General features: G+C 44.0%; 3 protein-coding genes across 5 annotated transcripts in view; 2 read left to right on the top strand and 1 right to left on the bottom strand.

The window, feature by feature from the left end:
- Positions 1 to 1,959: 1,959 nt before the first annotated feature.
- On the top strand, positions 1,960 to 18,518 carry Phf10 (PHD finger protein 10). Of its 2 annotated transcripts, none has more exons than XM_041680043.1 (12): positions 1,960 to 2,147; positions 3,957 to 4,063; positions 6,938 to 7,068; positions 7,846 to 7,923; positions 8,597 to 8,730; positions 8,825 to 8,974; positions 9,569 to 9,678; positions 10,779 to 10,932; positions 12,975 to 13,130; positions 16,872 to 16,980; positions 17,223 to 17,411; positions 18,333 to 18,518. In XM_041680043.1, the coding sequence occupies exons 1-12, from the start codon at positions 2,064 to 2,066 to the stop codon at positions 18,416 to 18,418; spliced, it is 1,488 nt and encodes a 495-aa protein (XP_041535977.1). In that variant the 5' UTR covers positions 1,960 to 2,063; the 3' UTR covers positions 18,419 to 18,518. The 2 variants fall into 2 exon arrangements, with proteins under 2 accessions (XP_041535977.1, XP_041535975.1); XM_041680041.1 differs by having other exon boundaries at positions 7,840 to 7,923.
- CUNH6orf120 (chromosome unknown C6orf120 homolog) lies at positions 17,617 to 20,172 on the bottom strand. Of its 2 annotated transcripts, none has more exons than XM_041680045.1 (2): positions 20,078 to 20,152; positions 17,617 to 19,841 (listed from the first exon to the last, which is right to left on the bottom strand). In XM_041680045.1, the coding sequence occupies exon 2, from the start codon at positions 19,798 to 19,800 to the stop codon at positions 19,243 to 19,245; it is 558 nt and encodes a 185-aa protein (XP_041535979.1). In that variant the 5' UTR covers positions 19,801 to 19,841; positions 20,078 to 20,152; the 3' UTR covers positions 17,617 to 19,242. The 2 variants fall into 2 exon arrangements, with proteins under 2 accessions (XP_041535979.1, XP_041535978.1); XM_041680044.1 differs by having other exon boundaries at positions 17,618 to 19,910; positions 20,078 to 20,172.
- A 60-nt stretch (positions 20,173 to 20,232) lies between these two features.
- Positions 20,233 to 22,394, top strand: part of Wdr27 (WD repeat domain 27) — a 123,759-nt gene continuing 121,597 nt past the window's right edge. Inside the window, exon 1 of the mRNA XM_041680040.1 lies at positions 20,233 to 20,438. Coding sequence (XP_041535974.1) covers positions 20,233 to 20,438 — 206 coding nt within the window. The remainder of the gene's footprint in view (positions 20,439 to 22,394) is intronic.

Genomic DNA, 22,394 nt, shown 5'->3' with positions numbered 1-22,394 from the left:
AGGGATTAAATTTTCCTCCAGTCACACAGTTAATAACAGTGCTGAGATCTTAACCAAAGTCTTAATTCTAAATCCGTGTCTTCTCTATAGGTCATATTGTCTCCTAACTCCTGTTTCATTTGCCCTGTTCTCAACCTGAACACACTTCCTGTTTCCAGATTGTTATCCCTTTCCCATTTGAAACATATGATATTTTATCTCAATTGTCTTGAGACTCTAGAACCATCTAGATTGGACTTTAACTAGGATAGGCTAGTCTCTGGATATGCTTTGGGGGAGACAAGCTTGATGGATTGCGGTGGGGTAGGATCCTGGACCACACAGAAAGCAAAAGCAAGCTGAGTGCAGTCATGTTTCTCTCTGCACCAGGTTGGGTGTGATGTGCCTGCTGAGCTGAGCCAGAGAAACCCTTTCTCCCATGATTGCTTTGTCAGAGTTTTTAATCACAACAGACAAATCCAATCTCCATGTTACATCTACCTGTATTTGTCTGTCTTTCAAGTTTTATAACATTAAAATCGTGTTTTTAGTTGCAAGTAAGCCCTCTCCCACCTAAGCTGTTCAGTGTGCTTGTGTGTTGTTGCTTCAGCTTGAAGCTGCTGATCTGTAGGCAGACATCCTGATCTACAGCACGCCCTTCACTCTGTAAGTGCAGGCCGAGTCTGGATGTGTGGACTTCATCTTTCGTCTGGATACACTGCATAATTCAGGTTGGGAGAAAGGTGTTATCAGGAGCTAGGAGCCACCCATGAGGTCTGGCAGATTCTGGAGTGCTGTGAACCGCCCTGGGGATGAAAGGGAATTCCTGCTAGATCACCATCACCTTGCACGTATTCATCTGGTCCTGTACTGTTTTGGAGGCGGGTGGGGAGTGGAGGGGTTGGGGATCTCTGCCCCTCCTTTGTCCTCGGGACTTGGCCTCCCGTGCTCCTTTCAATGGCAGAGTCCGACTTTCAGATGTCATGGCGAAGTCCAAGAGCTAAATTAGAAATCCTATCCAAAAACCAGGGCTTCCATTTCCAGGCCCTCCCAGTCCTGTGTCCTTCAGGTGCTTGCGGCCCTGCCAGTCTCATCCTATGGTCTTGGCTGTGCGGGTCAGCTAGAGAGCCAGACTTTTTCAGAGGCCACGACGGCCACCGTGCCAAGGTCGCAGCCGAGGCAGATGTAAAACAAAGGAGCCAGGGGCGCTTGGGGACCCTGGGACGTGCAGAGAGGTGGAGAGGTGGGGTGGAGGGGTGGGAAGGACATAGGGTGGGGAAAGGGCGCTGCAGGAGAGAGGGTCCCAACGGGGGAGGAGGCGGGGCTGACCCTCCTGGCTGCGGAGACGGGGAAGCCGAGTGGGGAGACCCTTGCTGCCTTTATAGGAGGGAGCATGGACCCTGGAGGAGGAGGGAAGAGCCCCACCGGGTACGCGGACCCCCGACTGAGGGGAGGGGCTGGGGACCCGGCGGCGGGGGTAGGAGGACACCACGTGGCGGGGGCTCCTCTTGGAGGGGAGGAGCTGGGGACCCAGGTGGGGAAGGGGAAGGCGCCGCGGGCTGGGGACCCCCAGCTGACGCGCGGCGGAGGAGGGGAGGGGGCGGGACCGCGGCGGGGCGGGGCGGCGCGGAGCCGCGGCTGACGCGGAGGGCCGGGCCGGGGGCGCAGGGAAGGGGTGGCGGCGAGCTCGCCGGGTGGCCGGGAAGCCGGGAAGCCGAGAAGCCGGGCGGGGCCGGGGCCGGGGCCGGGGCTGCGGCAGGCCAGCGGGGCTCGGGCCGGGCGCGGCGCGCCGGGCGAGGGCGGCCGGGTGGCGGGTCTTGCGGAGGCCGGCGGACGCACAGCTGCGGCCGGCTGACGTGAGCGGCGTGCGGGGCTCGGCGGGCGGCGCGCTGGCGGCCATGGCGGTGGCGCTGGCGGGCCGCGGGGCGCGCGGCGGCAGGGGCCGGCCCCCGGGCGGGCGGGCGGAGGGGGCGGGGCCGGGGCGCCGGGCGGCCCGCGCGACGGCGGCGGCAGCGGCGGCAGCGGCGGCGGCCGGGACTAAGCGGCGGCGGCGGCGCCGGCGGCGGCGCGGGGCGCTGGGGCTGATGGCAGCGGCCGGGCCCGGGGCGGCGCTGTCCCCGCGGCGGTGCGACAGCGACCCGGCCTCCCCCGGAGCGCAGTCCCCGAAGGTGAGCGGAACGCGCTGCCCAACGGCGGCGGTGGGCCGGGCCTGGCCGGGCCGGGCCCGGCTGGGGAACGGAGGGTCGGTGAGCAACAAGTGCGGCGCACGGTGGGCGCTGACCTAGGGGCGGCCGGCGGGGTGAGAAGTTGTCCGGTAATAGCGGAGGCCGGAGAAGACGGGGATTGTGGCGAAGCCGGGGCGCCGGGCAGCTCGCCCGCCCGCAGCCTGGGACACTCGGAAAAGTTGCGGCCTTCGCGGAGCTCGGTCCGGACGACGCGGAGCGGGACCCGCGCTCGGTGTCCCGAGGTGGCGGACTTTGCCAGCCGCGGTGGCGAGGACCTCTGTCCGGGGCCGGAGCCACGTGCCCCGTCCCTTCCCACTGGGCCCCGGGCTGCTTGTCGGTGCCCCTCTCCGGTAGCCCGGCCCCAGCCTCGGTCGTGCCGCTGAGAGCACGCGTAACGAAAGTAGACCTCGCAGTTCCCACCTTTTGCTTTTAAACTTCTCAGTGTCAACTTCCGTTTTTGTTTCTTTCCAAATGAATCGTTGTTTTTAACTAAAGGAAATTGTTGGCATATAAAAAGTGTGCTTAAAATGTTCACACATAAAATAGGTACTCCACTGCTTAAAATGAACTGTCTAAAGTATGAAATACGAATACTATAAAAAGATAAATTTTAAGAAAAAATATTCTTTTCCAACTCTACTTGATTGTTAGTCCTAAGGGGAATAGTCAGTCTGTTTAATTGACTTCAGTGTTCATGACGGAAAAGGAGAATTATTTCTGTGTTCTTCTATTTGGAAAATAATTTTAGTAAGTTCCTAGGTGCTAAGACGAAATGTAAAGACTGACCAGTAATCATAAAGCTACTTACTATATATCAGACAGTTATGTGCTAACCCTTGCTCCTGTTGCCATCCACGTTTTACTTAATTCTGATCCTTGCATCAGCCACTTAACTTTGCAGACTAGGAGAAGCTCGCAGCAAGCATTACCACACACAGCTGGTGAAGGGCAGTTACCAGTAAGACTCCAGACAGCCCACCTTGGCATGTTGACCTGTGCTGCCTCTTTATTCTCTCTCTCTGTCTTTCTCGCAGGTTTTTATTTAATATATAGTAAGAGTAGCAATGTTAGGAACTACATTACCTTAAGAAAATAGGACTTTAAGCCTCAAGTAATATGTAAATAAATTGTTTTAAAACCATTTGATTACTCATCCCCTTAATGAAATAGCCGAACAAGATATATCATAGATGAGCGTATCACAATGTGCTGAATTTCTACAGTGTAAGAAAGAGAACTCCAGCACAGGTAGGCGGAGCCTCAGTAGCTGTACCTGTGATCTTGACGTCTTACAACTTCTCCAGCCGGCTCTGGAGCCCATTCGCCTCCTTTTAGACTTGGTAGCCCGTGTTCAGTCCTGTGTATCCAGAGTAGTAGTTAAAATATCCTCCTGTGAATCAGTAAGTCGAAGGATGCTGTAGAATTTGTTGATATGTTTTTCCCAGCTCAAATAGGAAGGCTTGCTTTCATTTTAGAGGGGTGTACAAGCAGAATATATTTTAAAAATTGTAGTTGAAATTTTTATTTTGTTTGAATTGAAGGTCAGCTTTTAGTTTTATTCCATTTCTTGCTTACAACAAAGTCTTTGTCCTTTTAATTATTGTAGGAAATTAAGTTTTCTAAAGACACTAGTTAGAAATATGCTTTCTCTTGTTGAGTCTTAGGAGAACTGAAAAGATACATAATCATTTGTTTTTTAACTCGTTCTTTTATTTTTCTATTAATTATTTTTTAACTTGTTTCAATGTACAGGATGATAATGAAGATAATTCAAATGATGGGACCCATCCATCTAAAAGGAGGCGAATGGGCTCAGGAGATAGCTCCAGAAGTTGTGAGACTTCAAGTCAGGATCTCAGGTACTGCCCTTGCCACCCCCAGGCAGCAGGAGCAATTGTTAAAAGTTATATTTATGGGCTACAGAGATGGTTCAGCAGTTAGGGGTGCTCGATCCCCTTTCAGAGGGCTAGAGTTTGTTTACTGGTGCCCACATGGCTGCTCACAGTGGCCTGTGGGCTCCAGAGGATCTGATATCCCATTCTGGCCCGAACAAATGAGTGTGCACGTGCGCGCGCGCACACACACATTTTTTCTCTCTCTCTCTCTCTCTCTCTCTCTCTCTCTCTCTCTCACACACACACACACACACACACACACACACACTCACTCATACACACATACATACACAAAGCAAAAAATAAAAAGCTCCAAACCTTAAGAAAAAAAGTCATATAACACCAAAGTAGATCTTGTTCCTGAGAACTGTTTAAAAAGTGATGGTAAATTCGTCCATGATGCTCAGCATTGTAACACTGTTCAAGTGCATAGTTCAGTGGTGTTGATTCCGTTCACAACGTTGTACAGCTGCACAGTCGTCCCTCTCCAAAACTCCAGGGACTCAGAGGGCGCAACCCTCCGTACCTCCTGTTTTTCCCCTCTAGCTTCCTGCTCCCAAGAGTGAACCTGTGGTATCTGGCTTATCTTTAGCATAATGTCTTCACGGGTCATCAGTGTTGGAGTTGATGTCAGCATGTCCTTAAGTCTGAATGGTATTCCCTGATGTTTATCACTACATTTTGTTTATTCACCATAGGCTGGGGTAATCAATGCACAGTGGCATTCAGAATCTGTTTTCAACACCTTGGTGTCTAGCTAGTAGTAGGAAGTTGTTATCATGTGGTAATTTTGTATTTTTGAGGACCCTCCGTACATTCCCACAGCAGTTGCTCCATTCTGTATTCCCACCAAAAATACACAAAACTTCTAATTTCTTCATAACCTTGCAACATTATTTGTGGTTTTTGCTTGTTTGATGTTATCTATGTTATGGCTAGAATATTTGTTGAATATCTTCTTAGGTTCTTTTTGATTATTTGATTTGTATTTTGGAGAAACATCTGTTTTCCTTCTTTGTCTGTTTCCCTTTCCTCCTCCTCCTCCTCCTCCTCCTCCTCCTCCTCTTCTTCTTCTTCTTCTTCTTCTCCTTCTTCTTCTTCTTTTTTTTTTTTTTTCAAGACAGGGTCTTACTAGGTAGCTCTAACTGTCCTGGAACTCACTACACAGAGGAGGCTGGCCTCAAGGTCAGAGTGCTGAGATTAAAGGCGTGCACCATGAGATCCTATTGCCAAACCTGGTGCTAGGAAACAATATAAACACTAAATAGTTATAGAAAGGAGCCTTATCTCCTGTCATGTTCACATGCGAAAAGTAGCTCAGAAGGAATCATTCCTAAATATAAAAACTTCCCAGAAAACCCTGAGTTAGCAAGATATTAGAGATAATGATAAAAACAAAAGATACATAACAGACAACTTAGCATCAAAATCTAAAAAGGGAAATAGACATTGTCAACTGTAGGGAAAAAGAGGCATAGGGTGCCAGAAAACAAACTTACAAGCCACATAAAGGGATTAATGTGCAGAATACATAGAGAAGTCCCATAACAGCAAAAAAGAAATGGAAAGCTGTTTTTTTAAATGAATAAATGCAGGAGCTGGAGAGATGGCTCAAAGGTCAAGAGCAATGGCTCCTCTTCCGGAGGACCCGAGTTCAATTCCCAGCACCCACATGGTGGCTCAAAACCATCTGTAATGAGATATGGTGTCCTCTTCTGGCCTGCAGGCATAAATGGAGAAGACTTTATATAATAAATAAATCTTAAAAACAAGAATAAATGCAATAAAACACTGTTGCACTGTTGCACTTCTGCCTCTCATATAGAAGTTGGGGATCCAGATGGAGGCAGTCGCTGTGCCCTTTGAGATTCAGGATCGCAGTTTTATGCAGTGAACTGGAACTTCCAAAAGAGGTCTGGTTTTTGCTTCTGGGTTTGTAGAGCATAAGAAAGGAATTATAGCTTATTGTTCAGCTCACTGAGAAAGAGGTCCTTGGGATTCTGTTTTCTCAGTTGTTTGTGACTTATTCAGCAATAGACAGGGATCAGAAGTTTCTAAGTTGTACCTCATATGCATGAAGTAATTGTGGTGAATATAAAATAAAAAGACTAGGGAGGTGTTGCTGCCGTGCTTTGGTCTCTAGAAGTTAGGGTTTGGCCAGCCTAGAGGTAAGGAGTCTTGTGTCCTTATTGATGTGTGCATGCACACATGTTAGGAGTCTGTGTTCTTATTGATGTGTGCATGCACACGTGTTAGGAGTCTTGTGTTCTTATTGATGTGTGCATGCACACGTGTTAGGAGTCTTGTGTCCTTATTGATGTGTGCATGCACATGTGTTAGGAGTCTTGTGTCCTTATTGATGTGTGCATGCACACGTGTTAGGAGTCTGTGTTCTTATTGATGTGTGCATGCACACGTGTTAGAAGTCTGTGTTCTTATTGATGTGTCCTTATGTGTGCATGCACGTGTGTGTACCTGCAGGGACCAGATGATCACACAGTTCTCTGGGAGTTGGAGTCCTAGGTGGCTGTGAGCTGCCTGACTTGCGACTGGGAACTGGACCTTGTCTTCGGCAAGAGCCGCGAGTGCTCTTAACAACTGCGCCTTCTTTCTAGCCTCAGGTCCTTGGCGTGAATAGAAATTGCCACTTTCAGTGAACTTTTTTATGTGAAGTTTTGTATCATTATTTTTAATAATTTTATAATTTTCTTGATAAGTGTAGCAGTAATAAAAATAAATTTCAGTCCTTCAAATTGTTTTGAAAATAATTTGAATTATAAATATGATTAAAATATACTAAGTGCCACATGTAAGGCATAATATGTGTTTCTGTCTCAGCTTTAGTTACTACCCAGCAGAAAACTTAATAGAGTACAAATGGCCACCTGATGAGACAGGAGAGTACTATATGCTTCAGGAGCAAGTCAGCGAATATCTGGGTGTGACCTCCTTCAAGCGGAAATATCCAGGTACTTCAGGCTTGGTGTGTATGATGGGTGACATCTGACTTCTGACAAGACAGGGCATTCATTCCAGTCTTGAGTATGATTTCTATTTTATATACCTAAAAAGCAAGTACACTTGCTGAATTTAATTTTCATAGCACTCAGCAGCTCAGACTCTATAGTTAGTATGTATTTAGTTCCACCAAGTTAAGGACAGAATAAGTACTGAGATTAGAGGTGTGTGCCACCATACCTAAATACTTGAGATTAGTTTTGGAAAAAAAATCACTTTATAGCCAAGGTTTTTGATTGTTACTGTTGTGACCTCAAGGTTAGTTAGCTCTAAGCCATACCTGGATTGTAGGGAGACATGCGTGATTAAATGCATACTTGGATTATTTTAGTTTTAGTTTTCCAATGTTTATTTCTATAATTTGTAAGAATTTTTTGGTGTGGTTACCACAATATTAATGATACTTAGAATATGCAGTAAGAAATGTATTTTAAAATAGTTTTTTATTTTATTTTATTTTTTTTTTGGATTTTTCGAGACAGGGTTTCTCCGTAGCTTTTGGTTCCTGTCCTGGAACTAGCTCTTGTAGACCAGGCTGGCCTCGAACTCACAGAGATCCACCTGCCTCCGCCTCCCGAGTGCTGGGATTAAAGGCGTGCGCCACCACCGCCCGGCAAAAAACTATTTTAAAATAGTTTTTTATAAAATAGTTTTTTAAATTTTTAAAAGTTTTCAGATGTATAGTTTTAGTTTTTAACATTCCTTTTGTTCTGATTTTGGAGATTTAGAGCGACGAGATTTATCTCACAAGGAGAAACTCTACCTGAGAGAATTAAACGTCATTACGGAGACACAGTGTACGCTAGGTAATCAGCTGGTGTGTCCTTGTGCTGGGCATCGACCTAAAGTGTTTGCAAAGTTAACAAAATAGAGTATTTAAATGCTAAGTTGTTGACGTGAACACAACTTAGGTTTGTACCTAAGTGTAGACCTTTATCTTTCTGTAGTGCTGGGGATTGAACCCGTAGATCTTTACTTTTTAAAAGACGAATCTTTTGTTAAATTTTCAGTGTTAAATTCATCACAGCAGTGGGCAGCATCTGACGCTGCATGTTGTGAAAGTTACATAGCTTTGTAGACTGCGAGTGTGAAGTGTGATCAACTATTTCTGATACAGATTTGGAGACTAGGAAATATATATTGAGAAATAATTATTTTATATATCCTTGTATTAGTGAATTATACCATTTTTATACATTATAATTATATCATTATTTCACAATTATTTCTAAGTATATTCTTATAATTTACATAAAATTTAAAAGATACCCAATTTGGTTGAAAAATTGATTTCTTTGTCTTTACAAGGTACCTTTAGTTTTGATTGCTTGACTTTATATAAAGAGTAATTTTTCTCTGATGATTATATTTTTTTTTAAAATGTAGAATAGTTTGAAAGAGAAACAGTTTTGAAACAGTACCTGTGTCGACTTGTCCTTAAAAGATTTTCTTTACTTTTTGGGGGGTGTTCTAAAATAGGTTTAACAGCATTGCGCAGTGATGAAGTAATTGATCTAATGATTAAAGAATATCCAGCTAAACATGCTGAATATTCTGTTATTCTACAAGAAAAGGAACGTCAGAGAATTACAGACCATTATAAAGAGTATTCTGTAAGTGATTTGAGGTCACTGACATCTGTTTTAGGGGGTGGGGAAACAATATTTTTATAAAATTATGATTCTAACTGTAATGTTTTTCCTTCAGCAAATGCAACAACAGAATACTCAGAAAGTCGAAGCCAGCAAAGTGCCTGAGTACATTAAGAAAGCTGCCAAGAAAGCAGCTGAATTTAACAGCAACTTAAACCGGGAACGCATGGAAGAGAGAAGAGCGTATTTTGACTTACAGACGCATGTAGGGTGACCCAGTTCAGTCACACCTGGGGCTTTTTGGTTGTTACTGCAGAGTGGTCTTCACTTCTTTATGATTATTATCATTTATTATTATGGTGCTAGCTGAGTTTCTTTTCTCATAGAAGTTAAGACACCATTTTTAATGATGTATTGAGTAATGCTATTTGCCTGCCCTCTTTCCCTCCCTCCTGCCTGAAATCTCTTTGCTTTATGATTGAGAATTTACTGAGCAAGACTAACAGTAGCTATGTATCCTAATTCCTGTGTCCCAAGAGTGGTAGAGCAGCATACTGTGCTTGTCTCTGGTTTTGATGGGAGCCCTGTGACGTTAGACCAGTATCCCCACAATTCATGAAATGAGCAGTTGAGTTATAGAGAGGTTTCCAACTCTGTGAAAGAGTGTGGTGAGCCGACATAGCACCTTTCCTCAGAGTCTGTGTGCCTGGTGTGTGACAGCCAGAAAGCCCAGCATCCCTGAGGTGGCTGTTAGGTGTCACTTAAATTGCTAGCTCGTCTGTGGGATGGGGATATAGATGTAGTGAACCCATGGCTCCCAGGTTGGGATCAGTTTTCATGTTTCCTGATGTCAACACAGGTTATCCAAGTGCCTCAAGGAAAGTACAAAGTGCTGCCCACAGACCGGACAAAGGTCAGTTCTTACCCAGTGGCGCTCATCCCCGGACAGTTCCAGGAGTACTATAAGAGGTATTCAGTACTTCAGTTACATTTGGTTTCAGAGCCTCCTAAATGTGTAGGATTTGTGTCTGCATCTTTCTTGGGTTCTGTGTAAAGAACACCATTCTATCTGAAATGGAAGACTTGCTGATGAAGTCTGGAGTGCCCATGGCTCTTCCTGCCCTGACTGGATTTGTCACAGACAAGTACCTAAGGTCCTGTAGCTTCTTGGTACTCAGAGTATGGCATGTAGCCCAGTAGTTTGGTATTATTGGGAAGCTTTTGAAATCAGAGTCTCAGGTAGGTTCAGCTTCAGATTCCTCTCCAGTCTTCACTTAAGTGGTGCTCACAAAATGCGGGGCAGAGTGGGATGTGTAATAGACTGGACAGTAATAAGAGGGGCAGAGCGGGATGTGTAATAGACTGGACAATAATAAGAGGGGCAGAGCGGGTGCAGGCAGGCATGGGCACTCCCTCCTCAAAGACACTCATTTCCTGTTGTTCCAGCAGATGACCTCGGTGTTCTGCAGAGCATGGACTGGACTTGCCGTTCCATAGTCTAAACTGTGCAAAATTTTAACTGAAATTTTTTTCTTTTTAATCTGGAAGTTACTAAAAATCTGGTGGTGTTCTGCCACTCTCTTGGTTCTGTCATGGTGAAGTAGCTAGCTCTCTTGAGGCTAGGAGGGCTGTGTGGTACCAGACTAGGAGACCTGTAAATGTTATGCACTTGATGGAACTGAGTGTAAGGATGCAGAGCAGACACGGCCCCGCTCGGGCAGGGTGTGGGAACACGACTGAGAGGTGACAGGGCTGTCTGGGTCACTCCTGCCTGTTGACATGTTAGACATTCATTATTTATTACTTTTTCTTGTTTTGAGGGTAAAGGGAAAGACAGTACATTTAGATAGGATCAGCTGCATGATTGGTTGGGAAAACGTGCAGATTTCTACAATTTATTACTTATCCCCACCTGATGACCAAAATGAAAACATTCTCCCTCTGCATTTTCGACAGGTATTAGTAAGTGAGAAGCTTAAGGTTAATTTCACAGCTTAAAGGGTGGTGTTTTTTTTTTTTTTTCTTATTTAACATTAAAGGAAGAATGAAAGCGATCTTTCTAAATTTAGGTACTCACCAGATGAGCTCCGGTATTTGCCATTAAACACAGCCCTGTATGAGCCGCCCCTGGACCCAGAGCTCCCGGCACTAGATAGTGACGGTGATTCAGATGATGGGGAAGATGGTCGAGGGGATGAGAAGCGGAAGAATAAAGGCACCTCGGTAGGACTGTGACCTTGGCAGGTGTCCTTTGATAACTTGTGACTGCGTTCCTGGATGTTAGGTTGGACTCTCTTACCATACTGTTTTGAACAGGACAAGTGCGTGTATTTCTACTTTTTCACAATGAATGTTTACTGTCTGTTGACGTAAGCAGGTTGAGCATTGCTCTTTTAGGCATATTTTGTATTGAAAACCTTCTATTTTGATCAAGGTAGGCAGTTTTATAGAACATTAATATTCTTATATCCATCTTGCTGCTTATGTAGATTAAAATACTGAACAAAATATTCTGATCTTCTGCCGTAGAGAAATGTGTGTTTCTTGGGCTGGGCCAGCACATTGCTCCTTTTGCTTCCTGAGACTTCCGTAGGAAAACATTAGCTTACTAATATGTTGTATTGTGTATTTTGTTTTTCTCCATGCCTTCTTTTGTCCTGACGAGTCGGGTCTGTGACTCCGTCCACATGGCAGCCAGCCCAAATATGTGCCAGCATTGAGCATTGTGTTTGTCTACGACAGCTTCTGACACACACTCAATCCTGTGTAGTATGTGAAACAAGGTCTTATCCAAGTCCTGTCTTGGAAAGGAACTGTGGAAGTTAGGAATGACAAACCCAGTTTTATCACACCGTTCTGAGGAATGAAAATTAATCTCATATTTGAGGAAAGCATTTTGACAGTATAACCAGATTTTTTTTCCCACAGATTTTGACCTGGAAATTTGCTAACAATTGATTCTAAGGACTTCATTAGATACAAGCAAAATTTGAAAATAGAGAAAAAAAAAAAGAGTTGATTTTAGTGTTATAGAAATTAGAAATAAATTTTATCTACAGTGGTGATACATTTACACAAAAGAAATGCAGTTCAAAGAATATGAGACAATGCATGTAGTACTTTACCAACAAGACAAAAGCACATTAGCACATATGTGACCCACATGCATAGTCTATATGTGATGGTGTGCACACTGCTGCATCCAGCATGATCACATGTGCGCACACTTTTGTGGATTACTGTCAGGATGAAAGCACATTAGCACATATGTGATCCACATGCACAGTCTGTATGTGATGCTGTGCACACTGCTGCATCCAGCATGATCACATGTGCACACACTTTTGTGGATTACTGTCAGGATGAAAGCACATTCTGAGGATCTAGGGTATGCGTGAGAGCCTGGGCTTCTGCAGAACCTAAGTGCACCGAGAAGCCAGAGAGGAGACGTCAGCACGTGCTCAGCCATTGCGGGGAATTTATCAGGTGGTTATGGCAGCTTGATTTTTCCCTTCAGTTTTCACATTTATATGTGAATATAAAGTTGGTATAAAACTTTAAATTATAAAATGAATTAAATGAACTGATACTGAGGCCTTATCCTTGGAACAAATAAAATATGTCATACTATTGTAGATAGGGACATGGCCTTGCATCTTTACAGGATGAACATGGTTATGCATCTGAAGGACTTTGATAGTGACTTCTGTCACTCAGAGGAGAAGTAAGTATTTATAAATATAAACACACAGTGTATCCTGTGGCATGAAAAACACTGAAGCTGTGTAATACAGTAGTGAAGTCAGTAAGTCCATTTGTGTATAATATAGTAGTGAAGTCAGTAATTCCATTTGTGTATAATATAGTAGTGAAGTCAGTAATTCCATTTGTGCTGACTTAAATCAGAAAACAGAGTTGACTAGGATACTTGCTAATAGAAATAACGTGGCCTTTAAAAAACTCTATTAGAAGTAAATTTCTTAGAACCATCTTTATATTTTTCATTGGATAAAACTTTTTAAAACTTCAAAAAATGTTTTCTTAAATAATTGAGACTTGGTGGGTGGTGGTGGCCCACACCTTTAATCCCATCCGGCACAGGAGGCGAGACAGGCGAGTTCGAGGCCAGCCTGGTCTACAGAGTGAGTACCAGGACAGCCAGAACTACACAGTGAAACCCTGTTTTGAAACAAACAAAACAAAAACCTGAGACTCAAGTTGGTCTTAATTCCAAGGAACCTTTGTTTTTACTTGTTTTGCTACAGGACAGCTCCTCAGGCAATGTGTCTGAAGGGGACAGCCCCCCTGACAGCCAGGAGGACGCCTTCCAGGGAAGACAGAAATCAAAAGACAAAGTGGCCACTCCAAGAAAAGATGGCTCCAAACGCTCTGTACTGTCCAAGTCAGTTCCTGGGTACAAGGTAGAAGAAAAAAGCCCCTGACTCAGCCTCTTCCGTTAGCTCTGAGCTGAGGAGCTGAGCTCGTTGAGCTCGCTCCGTCCCTGTGCTGCGCACCTGCCCACTGCTTTCCTTCCCTGGTGGCTTTCTTGTCACTTTCGGCCATGGTATGGCTTCTGTTTCCTGCATATAAACAAATTATGGGTCTTCATCCCTTTTAGTAATAGCCAGGCGGATATGAGTTTTTAAAGCATTGTTTCAAGGCAGAACTTGATTTTTTAGTAATAGCCAGGCGGATATGAGTTTTTAAAACATTGTTTCAAGGCAGAACCTGATTTTTTTTTTTTTTTTTTTTTTTGAGGACAGGGCATAATTGTCTAGAATGTTAGCTATCTGAGCAGTTGGTAAAGCTAAGCTTGGTGAGCTGTGAAGTAGGAGTGGAGCTCATCAGGTGGTGTTTCTGTAGTGCCTTCACTGAGAAGATCTGGGGTTTCTCTAAGGACTGTTGTCCAGTTGCCAAATCTGCCAAGTTTGGGATAGACAACCATGAAGCCTGTTACTTCCATCATGCTTTTGTGGAACCTCTGGCAGATAGTGGGGTACCATGGTCGACAAGGACGAAAGCCTAGTTTGTGGATCTGATTATTCTGAGTAAGGTCCTGGAGGATCAGAAGCTCTGGTGTTTTTAGTGTTTCTTTTCCGTCTACCTCTCCTTCAGAAGGTTGGGTGAGGGGAGCAGCTCTAGTGGTGCAGAGGGTGTGAGCGTAGGAGGAATGGACTTAGTGGTCAGCTGTATGACGTGGATGGCGCTGCCCAGCTTACAGTTCTGGTCCTGGTGTGCTGGACTGTACGTGTTAGCATTGGAACCATGGCACGTGGCACAGAAAACAAGCAGAAGTGAGCTGTGAGCCATTTTCTTCAGCCTCACTGGAACACTTGCTGAGTGTACATCATTAATATAATGTTCCATGAGCTATTAGAAATGCCACATGCTTTTGTGTATGGCCAGCAGATTGTATTTTTTTTATACATGTATAGCTTATCTATGCTTTGTAAACTAAAGATTTCAGTTACTGCTTAATAATTGAAACCAAACAAACTCCAAAGATGACATTTTAGAAACAGCCTGCAGGGGCCAGTATGTGTCACTGTCTTAGAGCTCCCAGGGCTGAGGAAGCTGTTTGATCATGCATTATAAAATAGAGAATATTGACATAGACATATAATACAGGCTACCAATGAAGAACTATCCATATCATTACTGATCTAGTGAATGGATCATATAGATTAATCTTAGTTAATAGTACTCAAGGGAGCTGCATATGCAAAGTAAACATTTTATAATCTGTAAACATTTTTAGTAACTAAAAATGTTTCAGGTATTTCAAAGATAGGAACAGTCAATATATAGATATTATATATTAATGTGAACATGATTATTAAAAGTTAACCTCTCTATGAAAAGTATTAATGAGCCAAGATGTGCCTAAATATTAGGGTACTTCAAGCTGACACTCGGACATAGATACACACAAACACACATGATCATGTATGTGATTTACTAAGATGGACTAGTGCTTGCCCTTAACTTGTAGGACAGTATTACTTAGGTTACATTAACCTGAAATTAAAGTGTAATTGTTAGGCTTCCGGCCTACACACACATAATTAAAATCTATACTATGTTAGTGCTACCATCAAAGTTTCAACTTATTTTGCTATTTTCAACAAGAGACGTAAGTATACACGAGCCTTTTATTTGAGATGCTGAGGGCTGTCGGGTGAAGAAAACTAAAAGGTTGTTGCAGTTGTTTGAAAGAGATCAGAGGGTCTCCCCCATGATCTTCAAGGGACTGTGCACCTTCCCTCTCCCCCTCAGTGCTGTCTTTAGACTGTCTGTGAGGCCCTGGACGCAGGATCTCTGACGTGTTAGAGCCTGGGTGCTGACCTGTAGCATCACCGTAGACAACCCTGCAGTGCTGTCCTCTCCCGCTGTCACCTTCTTTCTTCATCCTTCTTCCCTGCTCCCATTCTGTCTTTTCCCATATTTTTCTTTTCAACAAGATGAAGATTATTGGGTAAGAAAAAATTTTTTAAATGGTTTAACAAAACATGTATAATTTTAAAGGTAAACCTTGAATTTTCTTAGTGTCTCTCTTGTTGTAGGCATTACATGTATTTTAGTGACTGTAGAACTTGAATTGCTCTAGAATGTGAATAACTAGATTTGTGTTTTATTCTTTTTGAGTTGCTTTGTAAAGAGTCTCCTATGAGGAATTCTCTTTTCACAATTGAATATTGTGTAGTTTCTTCCCTGACTTTAGTGAAAGAAATGAGAGTACTTACTATGCCAGTGTCTAACTGAACTCAGTATCCAGTAAGTTTATCTTTTACATTTAGTGCAGGTTGTTGAAAGTTCTGCTGCACAGTATGGCAGTTAAGATGCAGCGTTAGAACTGAACTTCCTGGACGCAGTGAAACCATGTACTTAGGATGAAGCAAGAACAGCAGAGTAACTAACTGCTGCCAGTTCTGGGGGAGCAGGGTGTAGAATACACAGAGGAGATGGAGCGTAGTCACTGGGGACATTTTATATGTGTGTTTAACTTCATGATATTTATTATTTTGTAGAGACATTTGTGATTGTTTAGATATTGTTTCATCATATTTATGTATAAGGTTGACTTTTTAAAAAATAAATAACCCAAAAATTGTTTTTGAATGCCTCTGTCATCTTTTGCCAAGAAAATATTAAAAGTAAAAACAAATTATTTAGGTCTGACAAGATATACAAGTGGCAGTGAAGCATTTACAGTGATACTGCTTTGTGAAAGTTTGAGTTTAGATGTCTGTGGTACAGTAATTTAGAAAAGAAACAATGTATTTGACTGCTAGACTATTACCCTGTTATCATCCTTGTCCCTCCCCTTTTTACCATTTACGGATGCACACCTGTATGTAGTCCATGTGAGTACCACGTGGAGGTCAGGCTTGTGATGCTCAGAGAGCCCTTCTTTGCCTACGCCCTTCCTTTCCCTGGCATTTTAGGTTTAGGAAACTCCTTATTCTTTATCCTACATATGTTTAAAGCCCTAATAATGTGTATGTCTTTAATCTGAAAGATAATAGTCAAAATATGCTTTGTCTATTTCCTTGACCCTAACTTTCCTTGTCTGGAAGCACTTTTTGTGCCTGACTTGTCACAGGGAAGTGAATGCTGCTCTCCTAACTTTTTAGACATGGAACAGGATTTGCATACAACTCAGATTTCTAAAGACATTTATGCACAACAGTGGATGAATGAGAAATCTTTCAATTAAAATGTTAAAATATTGGTTTTTTTTAACTTAGATTTTTTTTTAGGTTCAGCTTTGTATCTCTGGAAAAATATCAGACTTTGAAATAAAGTGAATATATAAGTTGCTTAAAACTTAGGCTTAGCTTTTATGTGTGGTCATTTGGCACATGGATTTTTCTTTACCACTTATTAGTGGCATTTGACATCCTATTTCATTTTTCCTTTCCTGGTCTTTATATAGCTGATGCTTTGTGTGCAGGGAGCACAGAGCTACATCCAGGCAGCACAGTTTAATGCTATGTTATGGGGTGCAGCCTAGGTTTCCATAGGTAGGGGGTTTTATGTTTTATTTCCAGTTATAAGGTTCTCATTATCAAATTACCAAAAGTAAAGGTAATAACAGAATCCCTTTTGAACCGTAGTGAGTTCTTCTGGCATGAATTTATAGCCCTCTTCTACCCTTCCAGCCAAAGGTCATTCCAAATGCTCTATGTGGAATTTGTCTGAAGGGTAAGGAGTCCAACAAGAAAGGAAAGGCTGAATCACTTATACACTGCTCCCAGTGTGATAACAGTGGTAAGTAGAGATGTCTCCTTAAGATTCTAACCTCCCCCTGCGTGTCGCCTCAGAAACTAGGGTTCATAGTTGTCAGCCAGGCATCCACCAAAGAACCAACAAATGGACCCATGTGTCCTGTGCCTTGATTTTGATGTTTATGGTGATAGTAATCATGACAGCCAATCTTGGGAACTAATATTTTATATGCATTAAGTTAAAAGTTTTATTGTGAAATGCTATTAATGTTGGTTTTGATTTAGGCCACCCTTCTTGCTTGGATATGACCATGGAGCTTGTTTCTATGATTAAGACCTACCCATGGCAGTGTATGGAATGTAAGACATGCATTATATGTGGACAGCCCCACCACGAAGAAGAAATGATGTTCTGTGATGTGTGTGACAGAGGTTATCATACTTTTTGTGTGGGCCTTGGTGCTATTCCATCAGGTAAAGATGTGTGTTGAAGATCTCCCAGCACTTTTTTTAAGGCTGCATAAGTGTTTCAATTATGATCAGGTCATTATTGCCCATATCACAGCTACCTGACTTCCATCCTTAGTGCAACCAAAGAAGAAATGAAATAGTGCTTAGGTCATGTCTGCAAGTATTGTCTGGGGATAGAACGAGCTGGTGTTTTCTACTAAAATTGCTGAAGTAACACCCAGTTTGTTCCAATGCTTTGATTTTTATTTTTAAAGGTCATCTATTTAGAAACTTAACAAAGTGGCTGTTATGCCTTTATATACTAAGACATCTTTCCATAAAGGAGGCAGCATGACAATTCCAGATAATTTTAGGATGGACACAGAATCAAATTGTAAATCACAGTAATTCTATTGAAATATTATACAGATAATTGTGCAATTTTAAGAACTTAGTTGCATAGTTAACACTGTATAGTACTTTGTAAGTTTCCTGGAATTCCATCACTTAATGTTCTGTAGTAATTCAGCTCAAGTGTGTGGTAGAGGTGCTGGCTTTAAAGTGCCATGGAGAGAACCGTGAGAATAGTGGAGGGGAGGTCACAGAAGGCAGACTCATCGGCAGGTTCTACATTAGGACAGGTGCTGCTGAGGTTTTAGAGCATGATGGTATCTGAATTTTAGGAAGGATTATAATGTATCTTTTTAAAGGTACAAATGATTGTTTTGTGCCCTCCATGCACTGAATCCTACACTGCATTGGTTACACTGATTAGGGCTGTTTTTGTTTTCTTCCTTGTTTAAGGAGCTCAGCACTCCCTCCCCCACTGAAAAGTCCCAGAGTTATCACTATGGATAGATAGCTCAGGAATGAGTTTAGGTGGTTTGTACTCAGTCCTATAAAAATAAAATTCCACTCCGTATTAACTAACAATTTTTCTCCTAGGTCGCTGGATTTGTGACTGTTGTCAGCGAGCTCCCCCAACACCCAGGAAAGTGGGCAGAAGGGGAAAAAACAGCAAAGAGGGCTAAAAATAGGTTTTTGACCCTCATGTTTGGGATATTTGGTGCCAATTTATTTACACTTTCATTTTTATGCCAATAAAGAACTTTTTTTGAAATTAACTATGACCTTAAACATCTTCAAGTTGATTTATTTCATCATTAGCAACTCCTACCCTTGAAAGAAAGTCAAGAGAAATGGCTCATTTCCCCAGATTTTAATCTCTTTTGTGCTTTTTCCGGAGATCAGCAGAAAAATGTATCAACTTAATTTGAAATACTTCTTGAGTCAAAGTTACCGTCTGCTATGACTGTCCTGGCCTGCGTAGGCAGTATCAAGGTTATTCCTGTCAGCCCAAGACCTGGTCCAACTGGATCCGGGACGGTCATCAGCTGGCACAGCAACAGTCTGCAGAGGCCTTGAGTATCAGGTACCCTGTCCCTCCTGTGCACAGAGGCTGTAATCGCATTCCCGACCTGGCTTTAGGACCTCATTAAAGCTCCAAGTGCTGGACTTCATTTAGAATGTCTATAGAATAAATTCTACAGCCTTTTAATTTCATTTGCATTAGCACAAAAGTTTAATCTGATTTATACAGCCTGTTACTGCAGGGATCATTTTACTCACCTGACTAATCAAAATGTATTTAAACATTTTATTGAGCAGACTCCTTTTGTAGAAATTTTAATCTATAAAATATTGTGCTTGCTGCTTTTCCTGCTTGGGGAGTAAACTGAGGTAACAAAACTGTATGGCTTTATTTTTCCATCCTAGTCTAGAAAAAGTAACCAGAATTTCACCAGGTCAAGTAACAAGGTCCGCGGCAAACCAGTCGATCCGTGCAAATAAAGGTTTAGAAGAGAATTTCCAGCACCAATTTCAAAATGCTAATCAATATCGTCCAGAGGACCGATTCCTCCTCTTGGGCTGCCTCCTCTGGAGCATAAGCTTGGTTCTGACTGGCTCCTGTGGGGTCAGCAGAATAGGCAGCCTCTCCAAATGGGTACTGATCCACAGTTCTGTCAGAGTACACCCTCATCTCAAAGTCGCTTTCATGGTGTGAGGGGTGTCCATAAATTCCTATCCCCACCGGGCGCTGGAAGTGCGCCGGTATAGAGACCACATCCTGGCCGCAAGTGACCGACTGCAGCTCATAGTCGTCAAAGCTTGGGTGCAGAGTGGTGTCGGACACGTACAGGTCCGCATCCCCTCTGAGGCTCTGCATCCTGAGAATAATTTTACCCTCGTGGTTCAACCGCAAGTAGCTGTAATTCCCGGCTCCTATCTGGCCTTGGACCACGTGCAGAAGGAGCCACTCCTCCGGGACGTCGTCCTCTTCCAAGCATTTTACCAGGGTCACCACCTGGGACGCCAGGATCATCAACAGGGCGCACCTCCAGGGAGTAGCCATCGCCGAGACACTCAACTCGGGGACTCCCTCATCTGCAGCCGCTGTGGTGGGAAGGCGCGGGTGACAGGCTTGACCGGGGGTGCTCGTCCAGGCGACCAAGATGCGTGCAGCTGGGTCCCGGGCACCGAGAGTGGGGAAGGGGGTGGAGAGAAGGGGTAAAGAGTAGGGAACGACAGAAAGGGGAGGAGGAGGCGGGGTGGGAAGAGAGGGGCGGTAGGACAGGGCCCTGGGGGCGCAGGTGTCTGGAGAGGAGCGGGGTTGCCGACCCCGGACTCACCGCCACACCCCGCAGGCCACGCAGCACCCGCAGCATCCGGCCTCAACCTGGAACTCGCCCCAGCAGGCGGAAGAGAAGCCGTGCCCGGAAGTGTGGTACGCCGGAAGCGAGAACTTTCGGGAACGGACTCAGGCCTACGGACCGGAAGTGAGGCAATGCCGCGCTCTCGCGAGAGTAGAGAGGAGGCGTGTAGCGTCAAGGGTCCACTTTCTCGTAACCATAGTGATGCGAAGACGCTAGCAGCCAGTTCGGGAGACGGCGGGGGAGGCGGCCAGAGGCCGCGGCGTGGCGTTGGCGCGTGTATCCGCGACGTCTTCCGGCGACAGGCTCCTGAGAGGGGACGGCCAGAGAGCCCACTCCGGTACGACGGAGGACGGAGACGCGCGCGGGCGGGCGTCCCTGATGGCGCCGCCCAGCTTCCTCTCCCACGGGCCGCAGGTGGGGGCGGGGATGGGGCGGGAACGCGCGGCCAGCCCGGACTGCGCACGCGCCAAGCCGTCGGCCTATCTGCGCAGCCGCCAAAGGGCGCTCGCTGAGCCCGGGATCCTGCAAGCCCTTGGGAGTGCAGGCAGCACCGGGAGAGATACATTTGGATTTGTCTTAAACCATGGTAGAAGGAAAAATTTGTATTTCCGCATGAGAACTATTAGTAAGAGTGATTTTTTCTGAGTCCGCTCCAGTTTATATAACAGCACACTGTAGACTTTGTGTGTTTGTTTATTATGTATACATTGTTCTGTCACAACAGAAGAGGGCGCCAGACTTCATCACGGATGGTTGTGAGCCACCATGTTTGCTGGGAATTGATCTCAGGACCTCTGGTAGAGCAGCCAGTACTCTCGACCTCTGAGCCATCTCTTCAGCCCCACACCAGAGATTTAACCGAGTGTCAGAAACAATTGCTTGTTATCCCCCACCCCTTCTTCAGATCATATTTACTGTTTGGAGAGTCTCCCTAGTTTATAAATGTTTGGCTTCAGTACTGGAAAGTCAAGTAGTTCTTGGGACGCATTTACAAGTGCACCAAAGCTGCTCCAGGAGGCGCCATCTCACCACCAGATCGCCTATGGCCCCGCTGAGCCTTAAGACCTTGGACGAGAGGGTTCCACATAGAAATTTTGTAGGGGACATATTCAAACAAGAACATTATGTAATATTCTATGGTGGCACGAAAGTTCAAAATTAGGCTTGAAAATGGTACTTTGTATCGCAGGCTAACAAAAGCAGGGTACTAGTTATTTTTTAGATTAAGAAAACAAAACACTCTTAAGTATAAAGATAGGAACTTCGGGCACATTTAATAATTTATAAAAGAACTGAAGCCTTAGTAATATCCAGGTGTCATTTTGGTGCATTCTTGTACCTCTGTTAACTGTAGTTAATAGATACAGTGTCGTCCTCAAGGTCTAGGTCTGTCGAGAACCTGTGTTGGAAACCGACTCTCTTTCTAGCTAATGCGGAGATTTTCGTCTTTCGCTGTGAGGAAAGCTTCTGGTGTTTGATGATGCTGCCTTTTTCTCTGGGAACCCATTTGCTGTTGAATTGCCCCATTATATTTTCCAAACCCAAGAATGAAGTGACCTGATTCTACCAGTGTAGCTACTGAGAAACATTTTTAATATTATATAATCAGAAGGAAACAATTTTTTCAAAGAATATGCAGATAGAATGAACCAGTTTCAACAGTGATGTTCCTTGGGCAATAGAGGATCATCACATGTTTTTATTTCTGTGTTATGTACAGCTCCTAGTCGATCTGAGATGACTATTCTTGTTTACTGATTTAGCCTTAAAGCCAAGTTGTCTCTATCTGTCTCTCATCATTACATTTCTTGAATTGCTTCCCAGCTCTTACATACACTGTAATCTTACTAGAAAAATAAATGTAGTCTTTCTTAGCCTTCTTTGTCTGATGTGCCCCAGCACTCCCTCCCCCAGACTTTCCATTCATCCACTCTCATGTAGGTGAGGCTTTCAAGGGTCAAGCTTACAAAGTGAAATGTGTTCCTCATGCTTACATGTTTGTCCCTGCCGCTCTGGCTAGCACACAGCCATGCGGTTGTACCTGACTACAGGGGAACTAACTGAGTAGTGATGGTTTGTTTTGTGCTGAGAGCAGTGGTTCTCAAACTTTGTAACACTGTGACCCTTTAGTACAGTGCCTCATGTTGCTACTTCATAGCTGTAATTTTGCTGCTGCTATAAATCATAATGTAAATATCTGATATGCAGGGTATGTGATATGCCTTCCCCCAAACCACAGTAGTTTGGTGAAAAATAAGCAGTTTCCTGTCTCCTAACAAACATCTCTTTCTCT

Source organism: Microtus oregoni, unplaced genomic scaffold (assembly GCF_018167655.1).
Source record: "Microtus oregoni isolate MIOR12 unplaced genomic scaffold, Mior012 000033F_ref0000390, whole genome shotgun sequence".
Taxonomy (NCBI): domain Eukaryota; kingdom Metazoa; phylum Chordata; class Mammalia; order Rodentia; family Cricetidae; genus Microtus; species Microtus oregoni.
Note: the sequence above shows the minus strand (reverse complement) of the source record. Positions and strands in the feature narration are given on the sequence as shown.